Below are 19647 nucleotides of genomic sequence, written 5' to 3'. Positions count from 1 at the left end.
CGTGCGTGTGTGTCAGACCCACGGGAATGGCTGGTAGGGAAGCGGCATTCCGGCATTCCCCCCTTCCTGTGTGTCGAGCCCACGGGGCTTGACACACAGAGAAACGCAAATGCCGGACTGCCGCCTTTACTAGCCATTCCTGCGGGTCTGACACACACACACACACACACACACACACACACACACGAGGAGGAGCACGAGGGGGAGAAACAACGCTGGACTGCCGCCACCTCTGCCAGCCCTGCAAGCCTCTGCCGCCCCGGCGTTGGTGGTCGAGCTCTTCGGAGCCGGCAGAGAATCTCCCGCAGGAGGAGGTCGCGGCTTTCTCTCTTGCTTCGGACTGCAAGGATTTAAACTCCAGGAACAAATCCCGATGGAAGTTTTTTTTAAAAAAATACTCCTCCGGGTCGGACAGGGGACCGAGGCTGAGGTCTAGGGGTAGTGGGGGGGGGGTCGCGGACATAGATGGGCTCAAGTGGAAGCCAAGCAGCCCTCCCGAATCTGGGCTTCTGGACGGAGCAGCCGGTGGTGCGTTTCAAAAAGCAGAAAAGTTGGATTTTGAACATTTCAGAGGCCGTGGGTCAAGCAGGCTACGCTTCCCCGGGCGCTGCAACGGCACCCGTTTTCCCCGGTGAGTTTTCCCTACCTGGCCCCTGCAGAATCGCGGCGGCACCCCTGGAGAAGCCTACCCCGAGGCTGCGGCCGATTTTTCCTTCTCCAGGCCTCTGCCGCCCGTTTCTGTCTGACACACACACACACACACACGCACGCACGAGGGGGAGAAACAACGCTCTGGGCGGCAGAGGCCTGGAGAAGGAAAAATCAGATTACCCCTTCCACACGTAAAACTTCCAGTTTAATTACAAAGGAAGAAGAGAGAAACTTAGATCAACAGCTCACCTTCCTTTTCCTCTAGGTTGCAAGGGGAAAAATAAAAATCAAAGATCCTTGGAAGTAATGGTTGGAAAAGTTTGCAAGTCTTTGGGAAAGTTCAAGAAGTGAAAGGAATACCCTCCTCTTGAAAGACCAGATAAGGCAGACAGGGAGATGAAGAGTTCAACCGAGTTTCCTCTTTTGTTCAGGCATCTGCACCCGCTGCTTTTAAACTCGCCGGGCGCTGCAACGGCACCCGTTTTCCCCGGCGAGTTTTCCCTACCTGGCCCCTGCAGAATCGCGGCGGCGCCCCCGGAGAAGCCTACCCCGAGGCTGCGGCCGATTTTTCCTTCTCCAGGCCTCTGCCGCCCAGAGCGTTGTTTCTCCCCCTCGTGCGTGCGTGTGTGTGTGTGTGTCAGACAGAAACGGGCGGCAGAGGCTCGGAGAGGAGTTAGGGTACACCGGGACTCCCAGGCGCGGACCCGGGTGTCCTTTTTCGCAGCTTGCCAAGCGGTCGGGAGCCGCGACTTGTTGCTTCTGCGCGACTCTTGGGAAGACGCAGAGGGTCCTCTGGCAAAAGCAGATGCGCCCTGGCCGGCCGGGCGCTTCTTTGCTTTCTTTTCCAATCCCCTCCCCCAAAATGTATTGTGGTCGGTATTTGGCGACCGAGTCCAGTGGCTTTTGCTGCTCCTGAGGAGGAGGAGGAGGAGGAGGAGGAGGAGGAGGAGGAAGAGGAGGAGGACAGGTGAAAAGGCCGAGGCTTTGTTATGCGCTGGATGCTCTGGCTTCCCCCCCTCCCTGCCTGTACAACAGGTAGCGATGTCAGAAGCCGGGAAAAGCAGCGCGCCGAGTCCCAGCCGAGGCGACGCTTTTGTTCTCCTCGCCTGGATGCGCTTCCAAAAGTGAAAGGAAAGAGGCTTCACCCAAAACTTGCTTCCCGTTTTCCTCCCCCTCCCCCCTTTTCCCTTTCTCCCTCCTCCCAGCGCGGCGCTTTGAGTAGTAGCCCTTCCACTCCCCGGCTCCCATCCCGGGTTCTTGAAAGCCCCGGTTTTCGTCCTTGGGTACGGGAAGAGGACTCCCGGCGCCCACCCGGCCGAATTGCGAGGGGAGATCGTTCTCCACGCCTGTCAAAGGGGACCCAAACAAAGAGGTGCATTTGCCGGAAACAACGATCGGAGGGATTCTCCTTGCCTCCTCCGCCTCCATGAAGATTTGTTTTTCTGGGAGGCTCACTTAGAGGGAAGTTTTGAACTGGAAGCCAGGGATGAGGCGAGAAACCAACAGCCTGCGTCCGTCTCTCTCTTTATGTATATTTCTGTATATATCTTATCTCGGGATCTAGACCTTTCGAAGGAGAAGGGGCGGCTGGAGTTCGTGAGTTGCTGTGGGACCCAAGGGTTGGGGGAAGAGAGATGGGAGGGAAAAGGGGAGAAACCTGCCGCTGGCTAGTTCTTTGTCTGATCGGGGAGCCTGAACAAAAGAGGAAACTCGGTTGAACTCTTCATCTCCCTGTCTGCCTTATCTGGTCTTTCAAGAGGAGGGTATTCCTTTCACTTCTTGAACTTTCCCAAAGACTTGCAAACTTTTCCAACATTACTTCCAAGGATCTTTGATTTTTATTTTTCCCCTTGCAACCTAGAGGAAAAGGAAGGTGAGCTGTTGATCTAAGTTTCTCTCTTCTTCCTTTGTAATTAAACTGGAAGTTTTACGTGTGGAAGGGGTAATCTGATTTTTCCTTCTCCAGGCCTCTGCCGCCCAGAGCGTTGTTTCTCCCCCTCGTGCGTGCGTGTGTGTGTGTGTGTCAGACAGAAACGGGCGGCAGAGGCCTGGAGAAGGAAAAATCGGCCGCTGCTTCTTTCCGCTGTGGAAAGAAGCAGCCTGCCTGCTTCTTTCCGCTGCGGAAAGAAGCAGGCAGGCAGGGCGCGGAGGTCCGGAGGTTTGGGCACCTCCCCAAACGTCGGCAGGTCTCCGGACCTCCGCGCCCTGCCTGCCTGCTTCTTTCCGCTGCGGAAAGCAGGCAGGCAGGGCGCGGAGGTCCGGAGACCTGCCGAGGTTTGGGGAGGTGCCCAAACCTCCCCAAACGTCGGCAGGTCTCCGGACCTCCGCGCCCTGCCTGCCTGCTTCTTTCCGCAGCGGAAAGAAGCAGGCAGGCTGCTTCTTTCCGCAGCGGAAAGAAGCAGGCAGGCAGGGCGCGGAGGTCCGGAGACCTGCCGACGTTTGGGTGGGTTTGGGGAGATGTGCGCGCACCTCCCCAAACCTCCCCAAACTTCGGCAGGTCTCCGGACGGCGACGGCTTGGGAGAGGTGCGCGCGATCCTGGAAGCACCGAAGCCTCGGCCGCGCGCAAGTCCTCGGTAAGCTCCGGGCGGTCACTTGCTTCGCGTCTCCTGAGGGAAGGGGGGGTGACTGGAGCGGGCGTGTTTCCTCGCCTGCTGGGCGCCGCGATTTGCCCGGGGAACGCGCGGGCCCCGAATGGCAGCGTGGAGCGAGGAAGCGGACAGTCAGGGCTTCCCCGAGAGCCGCGGCCACACAGGGTATTCCTGTGTATTCAGGCTTGCAAAATGGCGGATCGAGCCTCTGCTGGCGGCAGAGGCTTGCAGAGCGCGGATCCAGCCTCCGCCGGCGGCGGAGGCTTGCAGAGCGTGGATCCAGCCTCCGCCGGCGGCGGAGGCTTGCAGAACGGCGGATCGGCTTATACTCGAGTCAACAACTTTTCCCAGTTTTTGGGGGTGAAATTGGGGGTCTCGGCTTATACTCGAGTCGGCTTATACTCAAGTATATACGGTACTTTCTACTGGCCTTTACCCATAATCTTTTTCAGTATACTTATTATATGCAAATCTTCTATTGTCATCCACCTCTGAAATATACTTAGAATCCCCTCTTTTATTCCAGAGTAATAGGAAAGTAGCCTTACCTGAACAATTCAAGCTGCGAGCAAGTTCTGTTGCCATCACTTGAATAATGAGCCCAATGCGGAGTCTGAGCATTTCTGCAAAGAGACTAGGTTGTGACCGGACATACATGGCCAGGTACACTATAATTTCCTGCCAGGATTGGGGAAGAGAAGAGAAATTGATTTTAGAGATCTCTATCCACACAATGGCAATAATAAAATAATTTATTCAAAAACATTAGCAAGGCTTTTTTTCATGTTACCTGTGTAAGGACTGCAATACTGATATCCTGACCACTGGCTTCATATATTAGTTTGGTCAGTTTTTCAGGAGGCAAAGGTCTATGGAAATTGAATTTATTAAAGGCATAAGCAAAAATCTGTCAGTAACTCTATGGCTATTTTTCAAGAAGACTTTTCAGTACCGTAGCCTTATAAATTACTCTCCCAAATTATCAGACTGCAATTTTTATTAGACGGCTATAAGTCTAGCAGGCTGTGTTGCTTGGTTTTAATCTTTTTTGCCCTCTAAATCAGGGCTTTTCAACCAGTGGTACGGGTACCACCTGTGGTACATTGGCACCTAGCAGGTAGTACGCGACCATCCTAGAAAAGTGGTAGTGGGGGAGGGGAATGAGCTGAATTGGTGTCAGCACCAGACAAGCCTGAGAGAGAGACGGCTGGAGCTGCAGGGCTGTCAGGGCTCAGCGGAAGCACCAGGATCAGCGCCAGGCTCCAGCTAAAGCTTGGCACTGATCCTGGCGCTTCTGCTGAGCCCAGAAGAAGCCCTGATCAGCTGGAACGTTGCAGCATCTCCAGGTGATTTAGATTCAGATGCTTGGCAACTGATTCATATTTATGATGGTCATAGTCTCCCAGGGTCATGTGAAGTAACCAAAACCTGCTGCAACCACCCAACAGATGGGGGGGAATAAAAACCAGACACCCCACCCCACCCCTGCTGCCAATCCTCAACAGAAATGCTCACAACAATGAAAACCTCGGACAGGAGGAACAGCGCCGTCAGGCAGGCAGGCAGGTGTATTGCTCGGCTGTGGCTTGGGGGGCACTTTTTTCAGTGCCATTGTAACTTCGAACAGTCACTAAGCTAACTGTTGTAAGTCGAGGACTACCTGTACTTCATCACTTTTTTCCTTTTTTTGGATCATCAAGTTTTTGACACCTTGCTACGCAACTGGTGGTACTTGGATGTTGCCATATCCTAAAGGTGGTACAATGGGTGAAAAGGTTGAAAAGCCCTGCTCTAAATGAGTTGTAAAAGAAAGCCTGCCTTCATGCAGCCTAAGATTGGAGAAAAGTAAACTTGCAGAATAAATCTTTCCCTATCTCTACCAAATGACTAACACCTGTTTTGAACTCATAATTGTTCCTGAATCCCAGGACAGTTAATAAATCTGAAACTGTAGAATACATTGAAAAAATCCTCCTTTTCTAGAATTTATTTTTTATTCAGTTACATGTAGTTGGGGAAAAAATGGTTCCATTCTTTCAAGCTTTTCCTGACTATCAAGCCACAACAGTGCTAATGAAAAGGACCATTTTTGCTATTATATATTTAACAACCTGACTAAAATCCTGTACGATCTCAGACATGACTCATGTTTCCTAAATTAATAGTTTTACTACTAAAATACTTTCTAAACAACCTTATAATGTAGCTGTCAAGAAGTATGAAAAATAAGACATTGGTTTAAGATGGAGAGGTTCACATACGCTATAATTGTTTTTTCACGGGGCTCAGGTGGGAGGCCAACTGTAAGTTGTTTCTGGTGGGATAAAAGATCTGTACAGGCCTGGCACACAACAAAGGAAAAAAGAAGATTCAAGTTATTAAATATGCAGTAGCAATTGCACTGGACTTAAATTTTGAAAAATTGATTTAGTCATTCCATATCACTAATGTCAACATGAAGACCAAGTCCATATTCTTCTATCTTTGCATCTGAGATAGAAAAACACAACAAGATTATCTCTCAATGTTTCATAGGGAGGTCCAGCAAAGGTAGCAAGGGTTTTGTTCTTCATCCAGTTAGACTGGATGCAGAAGAATGCAGAAGAACATGCTTGCCAGCTCCCTCGCAAGTCAGAAGCAAGCATTATAGAACCTGCTGACATAAAGCACCATTTAGAGTGCTATTCATAATACTGCTATCATGTCACCCTTAGTCCTCTTTTTCTCTAGACTGGCCATACCCAATTCCTGCAACCATTCTTCAAGTTTTTGTCTCCAGGACCTTAATCATCTTATTTGCTCTTCTTTGCACTTCACACTTTTTCCAAAATCTCATCATCTTTTTTGTAATGTGGTGACCAAAACTGGATGCAGTATTCCAGGTGTGGTCTTACTAAGGATTTATAAAGTAATACTAATACTTCATGTGATTTTGATTCTATGCCCCTGGATGTAAAACCTTGCTTTTCTCCACATTAAATGATATGCTGTTGGATAGGGCCCATTGTTCAAGCCTCACAAGATCTTTTTGGATCCTGAGCTTGTCTTCTGGGGTGTTGGCTATTCCTGCCAGCTTCGTGTCATCTGCAAAACTGATGAGTTCCCCTTCTATTCCCTCATCTAAGTCATTTATGAAGATATTGAGGAGTACTGAGCCTAAGACAGAACCTTGTGCTACCCCACTGCTTACTTTCCTCCATATAGCTGTCGTACCGTTAAGGATGATTCATTGAGTACAGTTTGTCAGCCAGTTACAAATCTATCTGGTGGTGATGCTGTCTACTCCACATTTTTCTATTTCACCAAGAAGTAGGTTGTGGTCTACTTAGTCAAATGCCTTGCTGAAGTCTAAGTATACTATGTCCACAGTATTTCACTGGTCTACTAATACAGTCACTCTGTCAAGGAATGAAATAAGATTGCTTTGGCATGAACTGTTTTTAACAAACCCATGCTGGCTATTAGTTATAACTTTGTTTCTAGATATTTTTTCCAATATCTTCCCAGGTAAATTACTACTTCTGGCCATTTGAACAGGGATTCTCTGTAAGGCTTGAATGCGTGCTACAGGGGCAATTTTTTAAAAAATAAAATGCTCTTCAAAGTTGAGAGAAACTGAAATGGAAACAATGTATTTGATCCATACCTCAGCCAGAACTTCAACCTTTTTTTTCAGTATGCCAGAAATGTAGCGGATGAGCCCCCATTCTTGGTTTACGCCTGCTTTGCTGTACAATTCATTGAGGAGGCAATGAACTGTGACTCCGCACTGGCCATAGAGATGTGTTTCCCAATCAAGACCTCTTACAAAACAAAAAATATCATAGTGGTTATATATCCTTATTTATTTTTTTTAAAAGGGAAGGTGGATATTGTAAGTCATGGGTGTCCAACCTTTTGGTTTGTGTGGACTGCACTGAGTGAAAAGGAATTGTCTTGCGTCACATATAAAATATATAATATAGTTAAGGTATAAAAATCACATAATAATGTTAAAACATTATGATCTTGTGAGGCCACATTACTAGCTGTCCAGGGCCACATGCAGCCCATGGGCCATGGGTTGGACATGCATGCCATGGGTTGTATGTGTATCAGTCCTGACTGAATTGCCAGAAGTTAGTAAAAGTTCCAGTCTTCAAAGCAGTTCTTGATTTAAGAACTTAAAAATTCAGTGAAGGTTACAGAATTACAGGTAGTCCTTGTTTACTGAATTGGTTTTGGGAAAATGGATGCTCATCAACACAGTTGATATGTGAATCCCATGACAGAGAGAGATAGAGACAGACACACAGATACACACACACACACAGAGAGAGAGAGAGAGAGAGAGAGATCACTGGTTGCTGCTGTGTTCAAATAAAGTTCTCTTGTACAGGTAGTCCTCGATTTACAACAGTTCACTTAGTGACAACGGCAATGAAAAAAAAAGTGACTTAGGACCATTTTCATACTTATGACCATTGCAGATTCTCATGGTCACATGATCAAAATTCAGACTCTTGGCAACTGGCTCATATTTATCATGGTTGCAATGTTCTGGATCCTGTGATCACCTTTTGTGATCTCACAAGCAAAGTCAACAGGGAAGCCAGATTCACTTAGCAACTGTATTACTAACTTCACAACTGAAATGATTCACTTAACTGTGGCAAGAAAGGTTGTAAATTGGGGCAAAATACACTTGACAACTGTCTCACTTAGCAATAGAAAATTTGGGCTCAATTGTGGTTGTAAGTTGATGTACCTGTACAATGTTCTGTGCCTGATCCATTCCCCCCCTTTTGTTTTGCCTCACAGGGTGGAGAGATTGCTTAAACAAACTATATTTTCCAGAGTTGTTTTTCTTCTGTATTATACCATGTCCCTAAAAAGTGCTAAGAGCAAGTTAACAAGCTCACTCTGTAACCTTAATTAGTTGATTAGAATCTTCCCACCAGACCATAGTTTCTTAGTTTCACACTGAAAGCTTCGGCTACTGTGGATGTGTGCTTATTGGTCAAAAAGGGATTTTTATTACTATTTATCACCACTGTATTTGCAAACAGTTGCTATCCAAGGCAGTTGCTAAATAAGGACTATCTCTACTGATTCAAAATTAAACAAGCATTTATTATTATTATTATTATTATTATTATTATTATTATTATTATTATTATTATTATTATTATTATTATTATTATTATTATTATTATTATTATTATTATTATTATTATTTATTGAATTTATATACCGCCCTTCTCCCGGAGGACTCATTTTCTTTGTGCTTGCTCAAAAGACTTTTGCATGAAGAGTTTTAAGCCTTTAAAGCTTAATTTGTAAAAACAAATAGCTGCTCCACTAATGGCAGTTTGTCTTGATAATGAAATAATAATTTGACAATATGAATATGGAATACCAAGTGAAAACCAGATGATGTGTCAGATGAGTTTATTGGCACAGGTAATCCTCAATGTATGGTACAATTGAGCCTGGAATTAGAGTCATAAATTATTGCATTGTAAGTCATGGCATCACAAGACTGGATTCAAATTTACAACAGTTTTTTACAATGGTTGTTAAGTAAATGCCACGGTTGTTAAGTGAACCCATTTTTGCTAAGGGGCATTTTATGAAAACATTGCAAATCATGATCACATGATTGTGGGATACTGGAAATGGAGGTAAAGGTGAACTGGTTGCCAAGCACCCAACAGGTGATCATGCGATTGTGGGTGTCTATGCAGCCATCGTAACTCCAAAAACAGATCATAAGTAGCTCTGGAGAGGTCCATTGTAACTTTGTGAGGCAACCAGTCATAAGTCAAGGACTACCTGCATTATTAACTGGAAGTAAAATAAGCAATACTAACAGGAATTTCAAGATTAGAATTTCAGGGACCAGGAAATACAAGGTTATAATATAAGACTAAGCAGGATAGAAACAAATGGCAACCTCACATAAAAATCAGTACAGCTGAATATTTCATTTTCTGGAATATCATTTTAAAAAATAAATTAAGAACAGTCCATAGAACATAAAAAAACTTACTTTATTAGATATAAGATGTATAATATATCTGCCTGGTCATGTAAAGTAGGACATTCTGTTAGCTGCCCAACTAATTTCTCACAATCCAAATCACCATGAGCATCCTTGGGCAAATGAAGAGCAGTTTTAAATTCCTATTAATCAAAACAAAATACAAAAAACTTTTTGGGAATATGTAATTTACCTTAATTTTCCAAATAAAGTAAAAAATTATTTAACACCCCCCCAACACACATGAAATGACAAGTCAAAAGGAGGACATATAAGGATACATGGTTGAACATTCATCATGAGTGCACTCAAGGCAATGCAATATACAGTATATAAGCATTCCTATAATGCTCAGATATCTACTATGTTTCTCTACTAATCTCTATTTATTTAAAAAGCATCAGGTCACACCAACTGTGACCTGGTGCTTTTTTTTAAAAAAAAAAGATAAAATCCCTTGCAAATTATAAAATATACATATATTTTGACTGATTGAAAAAACAACATGGGTTATAACTGACAAGTATCTGAAAACTTGGTATACCATGTTGACGCTATGGAACTAAGGCTAGAGTTAGATTTTAGAAGATAACATTGGCAATTAAGTTGCAATCAATTAAGACATAAAGGAACATAACAAGTTGTGAAAGATAAGCTCCAAAATAGCAGAGATGTACAACTTAAAGGATGTATGTCTGTATTTGATTTCTAACAACCTCCAATATTATTGCCAGAGATTCCAATAGCTGGTATCAAATAGCAGTTCTTAACATATTATTAAATCCTGACTGACCATTCTTACTATCCATTACATATGCATTCACAAAATGGCCCTCAAATGCCACATAAAGCTAGCTAACAAAAGTGATTCCTGCTTGGGGTCAAGGGCTGTCTCACTATTTTTATATGGTTAGGTCTCACATCTGGGTGGAGCCAGAGAAAAAGGATATAATCAAAACATAAATTAGTTTATCAAACAGATATTTTCCCCTCCTATCCTTTCTTAAAGCCATTAAATTTAAATGTATAGCTGCTGTGTGAAAGTCTACCTCTGTTCCAATTGTACATCTTCGACTTTGATAAATGAATTACAGTAATTTATATAACTAGTAAATATAATATTTTCCAAAAGGAAATAATAGAACTTCTTACTTGCTCCACTTGTGGATGAGGGGAGTCAACTAGGTTCAGAGATTTCCGGTGAGTGTTTAAAACTTTTGTAGGCAAGGACATTGAAACATCTGGGGAAAAATAATGTAAAGCCATTTTACAGATCTGCTACTGTACAAATCCAAATGTTGATGGAAATCAAAATATAAATGATACTGAGGATCAGTTACAGTATAAGCAAATGAATTTAACCAAACTCCAAAGATCTTTTACAAGAAAGCTGGCTTGTTATGGAATAGTTTGCCTTGTTGAAAGAGGAGAATATATTGTCATTTCTAAAGTAGATTTTCATAAAAAGAAAAGGCTGGATGATTCAAAGTTTGGTCATACAAATCTGTAACTTCTATTTAGATTATTATCAATGTTCTTCTACCTAGAGAAAAAAAATGCTAACACTTGTGTTCAAATCCAGAAAGATATATTGACATGAGAATATTCCAGTATCAGCATATTTAATAATAGCCAAAATGTTAATTCCTAAATGTATGAAATTTTACATATGCCCACTATTTCATGTCCATGTGATATAAAAATGTACAAGGTTGCACATGCAGATATAATAATAATAACAAGAACAAGAACAACAACAACAATAATAATAATAACAATAACTGTCCGTATATATATCCAAGATATTGCAATGGAGTTTGGCTTGGACAAATGTGCCACACTTATTCTCAAACAAGGAAAAATAGTGAAAACTGAAGGAATCAAGATGCCCCACAAAAATAAAATTAAGAGTCTGGATGAAGACGATTACTACAAATACTTGGGTATCCTTCAAGCTGACAACATCAAGCACACTGAAGTCAAGAAAAAGATTACAGGTGAATACATCAAAAGAGTGAAAAAGATCTTAAAGTCCAAACTCCTCTGTCCTGGTCCTATTAGATCTCTCAGCGGCTTTCGATACCATCGACCATGGTATCCTGCTGCGGCGTCTCAGGGGGTTGGGAGTGGGAGGCACCGTTTTACGGTGGTTCTCCTCCTATCTCCTGGGCCGCTCGCAGTCGGTGTTGACGGGAGGGCAGAGATCCGCCCCGAGGCCTCTCATTTGTGGAGTTCCTCAGGGGTCGGTTCTCTCGCCCCTCCTGTTCAACATCTATATGAAGCCGCTGGGCGAGATCATTCGTGGTTTCGGGGTGGGGTATCATCAGTACGCTGATGATACCCAACTTTTTCTTTCTACCCCGAACCAACCCAGTGATGCCCTCGCCGTGATGTCCCGGTGCCTGGAGGCGGTCCAGGTCTGGATGGGGAGAAACAGGCTTCGTCTCAATCCCGCCAAGACTGAGTGGCTGTGCATATCGGCATCTCAGGTCAACCAGACTATTCCATCTCTAACGATGGGGGGTGAGGTGTTACCCCCCGTTGATAGGGCTCGCAACTTGGGCGTCCTCCTGGATTCACGACTCAATTTTGAAGACCACATAGGAACCGTGACCAGGGGGGCTTTTGCCCAGGTTCGCCTGGTGCGCCAGTTGCGTCCCTATCTGGACCGAGATGCCCTACGCACAGTTACTCATGCGCTCGTGACCTCCCGTTTGGACTACTGCAACGCTCTCTACATGGGGCTGCCCTTGAGGACCACTCGGAGGCTTCAACTGGTGCAGAATGCGGCCGCGCGAGTTGTAATGGGGGTCTCCCGATACTCCCATGTAACACCTCTACTCTGCGAGCTGCATTGGCTTCCGGTTGCCCTCCGGGTGAAATTCAAGGTGCTGGTCATTACCTATAAAGCCCTACATGGCTTGGGTCCGGGGTACTTGAGGGAACACCTGCTGCCAGCATCAAGTGCCCTTCGTCCAGTGCGCTCCCACAGGGAGGGTCTGCTCAGGGTCCCACCGGTAAGAGATTGCCGGCGGGTAACGCCCAGGGATAGGGCCTTCTCAGTGGGGGCGCCTGCCCTCTGGAACCAGCTGCCAGTGGAGCTGAGGACTGCCCCCGACCTCCGATCATTCCGCCGGGGCCTGAAGACCTGGCTCTTCGAGCTCTCTGGCCCAGGCTGAGGATTAATTTATTTTAATTTGGGTTTTAGTTGCACAGGGTTAAATTTAATCTTTTTTAAACTGGTTTTAACTTTTGTATTTTTGGTTTTTAATTCCCTGTAAACCGCCCTGAGTCCTCAGGGAAAGGGCGGTATATAAATGTAATAAAATAAATAAATAAAATAAAATAAACTCCATGGAGGAAATACTGTGAAGGCAATCAAGACCTGGGCAATTCCAGTCATTAGATACACAGCTGGAATAGTGGACTGGACTCAAGCAGAACTAAAAGCAATGGATAGGAAGACCAGAAAAATAATGACAATGAATCATGCCCTTCATCCATGCAGTGACATTGACAGACTCTATCTACCAAGGCAAATAGGTGGACGTGGAATGCTGCAAGTACATCAGATGGTTGAAGAAGAAAAAATGGCTTTGGAAGATTATCTGAAGGACAATGATGAAGATGCACTGAAATTAGTATATCAGGAAGGCTTACTGACTACTGGAGAGACCAAACTGGCCTACAAGAAAGACCAAATGAAGAACAGAATAGAGGCATGGGAATACAAAGCACTACATGGCTAGTACATTAAAAGAAAAAAAAATAGCTGGGAAATCAGATAATAACAAGACCTGGCAATGGCTAAGAGCAGGAAAGTTGAAGAAAGAGACTGAGGGACTAATTCTGTGTGTACCAAGCCTTAAGGACAAATGCATACAAAGTCAAAATTGAGAAGACAGTAAGTGCCGCCTATGCAAAGAAGCTGAAGAAACAGTGGACCACCTGGTAAGCTGCTGCAAGAAGATCGCACAGACTGACTACAAGCAGCGGCATGACAAAGTAACAACAATGGTGCATTGGAAGATCTGCAAGAAATATCATTTGCCTGTAAGCAAGAACTGGTGGGATTATAAAATAGAGAAAGTCATAGAAAATGATAAAGTGAAACTGCTCTGGGACTTCAGAATTCAAACAGACAAGCACTTGCAACATAATATCCCAGACTTAACAATTGTCGATAAGAAAGACAAAAAAGTCTGGACAGTGGATGTGGCAATGCCTGGAGACAGCAGAATAGACAAGAAAAAACTGGAGAAGATAACAAAATACAAAGACCTACAAATAGAAATAGAAAGACTGTGGCAAAGGCAAGCAAGGGTAGTATCAATAGTAATAAGTGCCTTGGGTGCAAACAACTGGAGCACCACTTGAACACCATTGGCATTGACAAATTCGCCATTAGTCAATTGCAAAAGGCAACCTTACTAGGAACTGCTTCCATCCTGTGAGGATATCTATAATACCATCAAACATCCACATCTGCCTATCCCGGGTCCTTGGTAAGGACTTGATAGGTAGACAAAAATGCCAAATCCAGTCTGAACATCTCGCTGACTGTGCAACAATCAATAATAATAATAATAATAATAATAATAATAATAATAATAATAATAATAATAATAATAATAATAATAATAATAATAATAATAATGTTGGAAGGGACCTTGGAGGTCATTTAGTCCAATCCCCTGCTCAGGCAGGAAACTTTATACCATTACAGACAAATGGCTGTCCAGTCTCTTCTTAAAAACTTCCAATGCTGGAGCATTCACCGCTTCTGGAGGCAGGTTGTTCCATTGGTTAATTGTTCTAACTGTCAGGAAGTTTCTCTTTAGTTCTAGGTTGCTTCTCACCTTGATTAGTTTCCATCCATTGCTTCTTGTCCTGATTTGGTTAGGACTTTTATGTGCTTACTTTACTGTCACAGATTCTAACATACCATGTTATCCAGACCAGAAACTGTAGTTCATCACAAATTCTAAACCAATGTACTTTTTAAAAATTTTACATGTTGAATTACCGAAATTGTATTATAATTAACATTCTCTCCTCAAGGCAAAACAGATTCAGGGAATCTGGAATGAAAAACTGCTAAAGAGAATAGGAAACGGAAGGGGTGGTCAAGTCTAGAGGCTCATTTTGGGGCTTTCTCATAGTGGTAAATCATGGCAGTTTTGTGTGCTAATAGAGCCATATAATTTCCCAAATACTGAACCAAGAATTGTTATAGTTTGCGCTCAATTTTGTCCTGATTTTCCCTTTACTTTTAAATTTTAGCACTTCATAAATAACTTACCTAACCAGGAAATCTCTGTCTCTAGCCAAAATAATCAGAGGAAATATTTTTGACTTTTTAATTAGTTGAAACTTTTCTTCCTCCACCTTTATCACAATGTATTTTGTTGCTTAAAATAACATGATTCACAGCCTGCTCTATTCATCAATCAATACAGTAGTCTCCAAATGTTGGATTCTTATTTCTATCTGTACTTACAATATACTTTTTTTTAACAATTTATGACCAACTGGGCAAATTTCCCAATAGGCATGTACCATGATAGTGTCTGTTCTATTAACTGTATGTTGGGGGCAATAAGCTGACTTTGTAATAATGCCGCTTGGGGGGGGCGAAAGCCCTAATAAGCAGGCATATACGTAGAATGAAGGCTATTGCTAAGCACATTGATTTGTGCTTTAGATTGTAAGCCGCCCTGAGTCTTCAGAGAAGGGCGGGATATAAATGGGATTAAAAAAAATAAAAAAATAAAGCCTTAGTTTTTTGGAAAAAGTGTTGTAATCTTACTAAAATAAGTTTATTTCACGTGAGATGACAGATTTTTGCAGAAGCAAGCTGACAGCATTTACAGGCATTCCATCTGTTAAATGACATAAATTTAAAGTGTTATAAAAACTTACTTGGAACATCCAGTCCCTTAGCCTTGGCCATGATTGATAGTATTTCTCTAGTAGAATGAGCAGCACTGAACACGTAGGATGAGCCTGTGCCTTTTGTGAGTGGAGGCAAGTATGATTTCAGAGCAGTACTCTGTAATATATTGTTTATGTACTGGTCCAATTCATCCTGGCTTTCTGTCAAAAAACATTTTTAAAAAGCTGTTTGAAGTAAAGCATTTATGCTTCCACCCAATTAACTTTATATTTTGTCATATAAGTCTTCGACTTACGACCAGAACTGAGCCCAAAATTTCTTATTTTTTTAATGTTTTGTTGATTTTTTAATTTTACATTTAAGTGGCAGCTTAGTTAATCGATAATTCAATGACATACAAGTATCTTTAGTACAAGTCTCAAACTACCACATCAGATATTTCCTCTCTTTCCCCCTCTTAGTATTTACTGTCTCATGTTTAAACTAATACGATTCTTATTATACCAATTAAATAAAAATAACATTCTTACATTTATCAGTAATTATACATATCCTGGTTATTTTAACGTTCAATCTTTATAGACAATATATGTCCTAATTAGTTTTTCACAATTTTTAGTTTCCCATTAATATTTAAATTTAACATTTAATATTTATAATTTCCAAGTTTTAAGTAACCCAAGTTCCCTTTATGACAATTCATCACAAAGTCTAATATTCAGGATACACGTCTTTATCTATTTGAATATATTCTATTTCTCACCATCTTACATCATCTAATTCTTATTTTCTTGTTTTAGTATTTTATTAATTTTACATTTGAGTATTTAAAAAGCAACATGGTGACTGGTTAGTCAATAGTTTTCAATAACAAAATCTTTAGTACAAATCTCAGGTTACAACATCAGATATTTCTTCTCTTTTTCCCTTAACATTTACATTCTCATATTCAAGCTAATACATTTCTAATTATATCAACTCAATAAAAACATCATTATTACATTTATCAATAATTTTTTTAGCATACATATCTTAATTACATCCAATCTTCATAAACAATCCATATCCTGTTATTAATTTTTACTCAATTTTTAATTTCTCATCAATATTCTAATTTAACCTTTGATATCCATAATTTTCAGACTTTGGGTAACCAGGGTTTCCTTTATCTCACTTCGTAACAAACTATAAAATCCAAAATAAATAAATAAATCTTCAGACTCTACGAATACACATGTAAGATGTTAAAATTAGTGACTGTGCATACTCTCAATATTTAAGATTTTTATATTATTATAACTTTTCCAGCCTCAGTTTTTCATAAATAGGTAGCCTCTTCAACTATTCTGTTATACATGAAGGCCCAAATTCCTTTTTAGAATATCCAGACATCTGGTCCCTCTGCAGTTAAAGAACTTAATCAACTTTTAACAAACCACACAAGTGTACTTGCTGAAATGTATTTTCTGATATATATATATTTTAGTTTTTTGCTCTTTATTAATATTATCTATCAAATCATTTCCATTTGGCCTGGCATGGACTTAATTTAAATTTTTAACAAAGCTTGAAAAAAAAATTAAACAAAAAAAACATATTTTAAAATAGAAAAAAATTGAGGTAATTATAGCATAATTCAGTTTTAACTCCTCTTTTAAAATTAAATGAAAGAACCTCTCTGATTTCCTCAGAAAAATTCCTCCACTGATATATCCTAGAGAGAACTTTGTCCATCTTTCTGCTAATAAAGCCTTTCTTGATCCTTTCAAGTAGCTCTTGATTACAGATTCATTTGAGAGACGAAGGGGGGGGGGCATTTAGGGATATTATGTCTCCAAACCATTTGAGGATTTATAAGTTATAATTCTACCTATATAATTATAGTTAGAAATGAATTGACAAGTTTATTAACATAATATAGCCAACAAACTCACATCAGAAAACAATCCAGTGTATGCATTTTGTACTTACTATAGCTCCTGAACACTCATCCACTCATCTCAATTGTAGAACATGTCATAATACTCATTAAGGCATGATTACTGTGGCTACATATCCAGAAAGGGCATGTTTATCAACTGTGGCCAAAATTGCTCTTGGTTACTATTTGCAATTTCTGTACATGGATATACTGCTCAAATGAAATGAAAAGACATCATTACCTTTATTACAAAAGTCTGCATAATCTTCTAACTCATAGCCACTTTCAGGGCTAGAGTAGTCTTCACTTTGATCATCAAACAGCTTGCTGTCACAATCAGGATCCAAGAAGCTTAGGTTTGTATAGAATGAAGTGGTCAGAAAGTCCGAAAGTTTGCCCAACTTCACTCTGGAAAAGAACAGATTGAAGAGGAAGAATACATATTTGTTACACACACACACACACACACACAAAATATCTATGCACACATACAAGCACACAGATACACGCAGGCACACAAATATATACATATATGCATACTGTTGAAAAGAAATTCACAAGTACCACACTGTTCAACAATTGATAAATAAATGTTTTTTTCACAAGTATTTGAATCATGATGGATAAGCAACCATATTAAGATATATTGTTCCATAGCCAGGCGCTCAGGAAATAAAGATGCCCATTATCATCGCATCTTCTTTTTACACTCTGCAGAGTCATCTGTCTCCTTGCATTACCTTATACTTCCAAACTTCCTATAAACCTGCAGCCTAATTTATTCATTAACCCCTTTTATACTGAATTTCTGGAACTGAAAAATATTTTAAAATATACTGAATACTAAAGTAGCAAATGTAAATACAAACAATCCAGCATTTATACAAATTGTACAGTAACATCCAATCAGAAAAAAACATTAGGCAGAAAAGTTTTACCCAATAATCAAAAATAGGAAAAAGGAACTCTCTTGGTTATTTGTAATGCACATCAATGCTCACCTTGCTCCTCCAAAATATCCATCTCCAAGCTTTCTTATGGTGGCAAGAATTGCAGGATCAATATCAGTCCCATCATCCACTAAAATAAATAAACAAACCAACCAACACATACTTACATATATTTTTGAAAAATATTTTTAATGATTCACTTAAAAAGAAAATCCAGTATGAAAAGTTTTGGCTTAAGCAATATCTAACCTAGATTGTCTATCATTCTGATCTTCCCTTCACAGATGAAGAAAAGCAGCAACACAGCACGTGTAGGCAATTTTATTCACCATACAGAGACATATTACATAGATATTAAGCATTAGGGCCGAAATCTTGAGTTCAATTGGATTATGGGTTTTCCCAAGAGTGGGAGGAGGGACTGTCACGTATTTCATAACTCACTGCAAAAATTATTCAAATTCTATACTGCATATCCAACCAAGAAACGAGTCTTGGGTTCACCTCAGATAGTTTGATAAAATCATTTACACAGTGTGCTTTAAAGAAGGCAAAAACCATGCTGGTGTCATTCAAAAAGAGCTAAAAAAAATCAACTGATAATATAATGAATATATATATATATATATATATATATATATATATATATATATATATATATATATATAGTGTGTGTGTGTGTATGTATATATATGTGTGTGTGTGTGTGTGTATATGTGTTAAATATTTGTCAAGTCATTTGAATATGCCTTGCTAATTACGGTAACTCTTTCTTTCCTGTTTTGGCCTAACTCAAGGCTATCCACAGGATATAGTCACAACTTATGACAGCTCATTATTTCTGTAAATTATTCAAATTGCTAATAAAGAATTTTAGGGAGGCTGAAATGATCATTTCAAACTTCTTATGTTCTCATCAGTCAGTCATACCCTTTTTTTTAATCTGACATACAGCTCACAAAAGCTTATGACTTTTAATAAAATGTGTTAATTGGAAATGGTGCCATCACACATCCAATAATATGTTTCTAGTTATCAAAAGGAATATTGTGGAAATGGAAAAGGTGCAGAAGGCAAACAAGATAATCAGGGATCCGATATACAGTATAAGGAAAGGATGCAACAGCTTAGTTTAGAGAAAAGATTCTTTTAAGGAGATATTATAAAATTATGCATTATAAGAAAATGGTGACATTTTTCTATATCATTCATAATACTGGAACAAGAAGCCACCCAATGAAAATAACTAGTAGATGATTTAAAAGATAAATACTTCTTTACATAGCATGTACTAAGTTATCTTGTGAAATATACTGCCTTTCCCAAATGCCAAAGATGCTGAACAGGGGCTGTAAACTAAAGCAATATCATTTCCCTTTGTTCTTAGGAATAAGGAGATCAAGCTGTGAAAGAAATATCTTTGTCCTGTTATCTTTGTTAAAACAAAGCACCCTTCAAAGAATTGCAGAAGTCTCCTTGGAAAAACCAAAGGAGGTTTTTGCACATGCACATCACCCACATAGAAGCCTCATCTGGCTTTGATGAACACTGCTGGAGAACACTAAAGGACATGCTAAGAGATCAGCATCTCTTCCTACATTTTCCTCTAGCACACAA

The 19647-nt window shown here is 40.8% G+C and overlaps 1 protein-coding gene across 13 annotated transcripts in view; it reads right to left on the bottom strand.

The window, feature by feature from the left end:
* PHKA2 (phosphorylase kinase regulatory subunit alpha 2) overlaps nt 1-19647 on the bottom strand; it is a 92079-nt gene that overhangs the window by 41942 nt on the left and 30490 nt on the right. For all 13 annotated transcript variants that reach the window (XR_014026403.1, XR_014026404.1, XR_014026405.1 and 10 more), the window contains exons 18-26: nt 18082-18160; nt 17322-17488; nt 15186-15359; nt 10416-10504; nt 9273-9406; nt 6888-7044; nt 5503-5582; nt 4032-4110; nt 3790-3919 (exon numbers count right to left, since the gene is read on the bottom strand). Coding sequence is in view for 4 of the 13 variants with exons in the window: in XM_081327441.1 (XP_081183567.1) it covers nt 3790-3919; nt 4032-4110; nt 5503-5582; nt 6888-7044; nt 9273-9406; nt 10416-10504; nt 15186-15359; nt 17322-17488; nt 18082-18160 (1089 nt within the window). In the remaining 9 variants the exon portion in view is untranslated. The remainder of the gene's footprint in view (nt 1-3789; nt 3920-4031; nt 4111-5502; nt 5583-6887; nt 7045-9272; nt 9407-10415; nt 10505-15185; nt 15360-17321; nt 17489-18081; nt 18161-19647) is intronic.

This window comes from Vipera berus (genome assembly GCF_964194415.1).
Source record: "Vipera berus genome assembly, chromosome: 4".
Lineage (NCBI taxonomy): Eukaryota > Metazoa > Chordata > Lepidosauria > Squamata > Viperidae > Vipera > Vipera berus.
The sequence above is the reverse complement of the archived record's forward strand: the minus strand, read 5'-3'. Positions and strand labels throughout refer to the sequence as shown.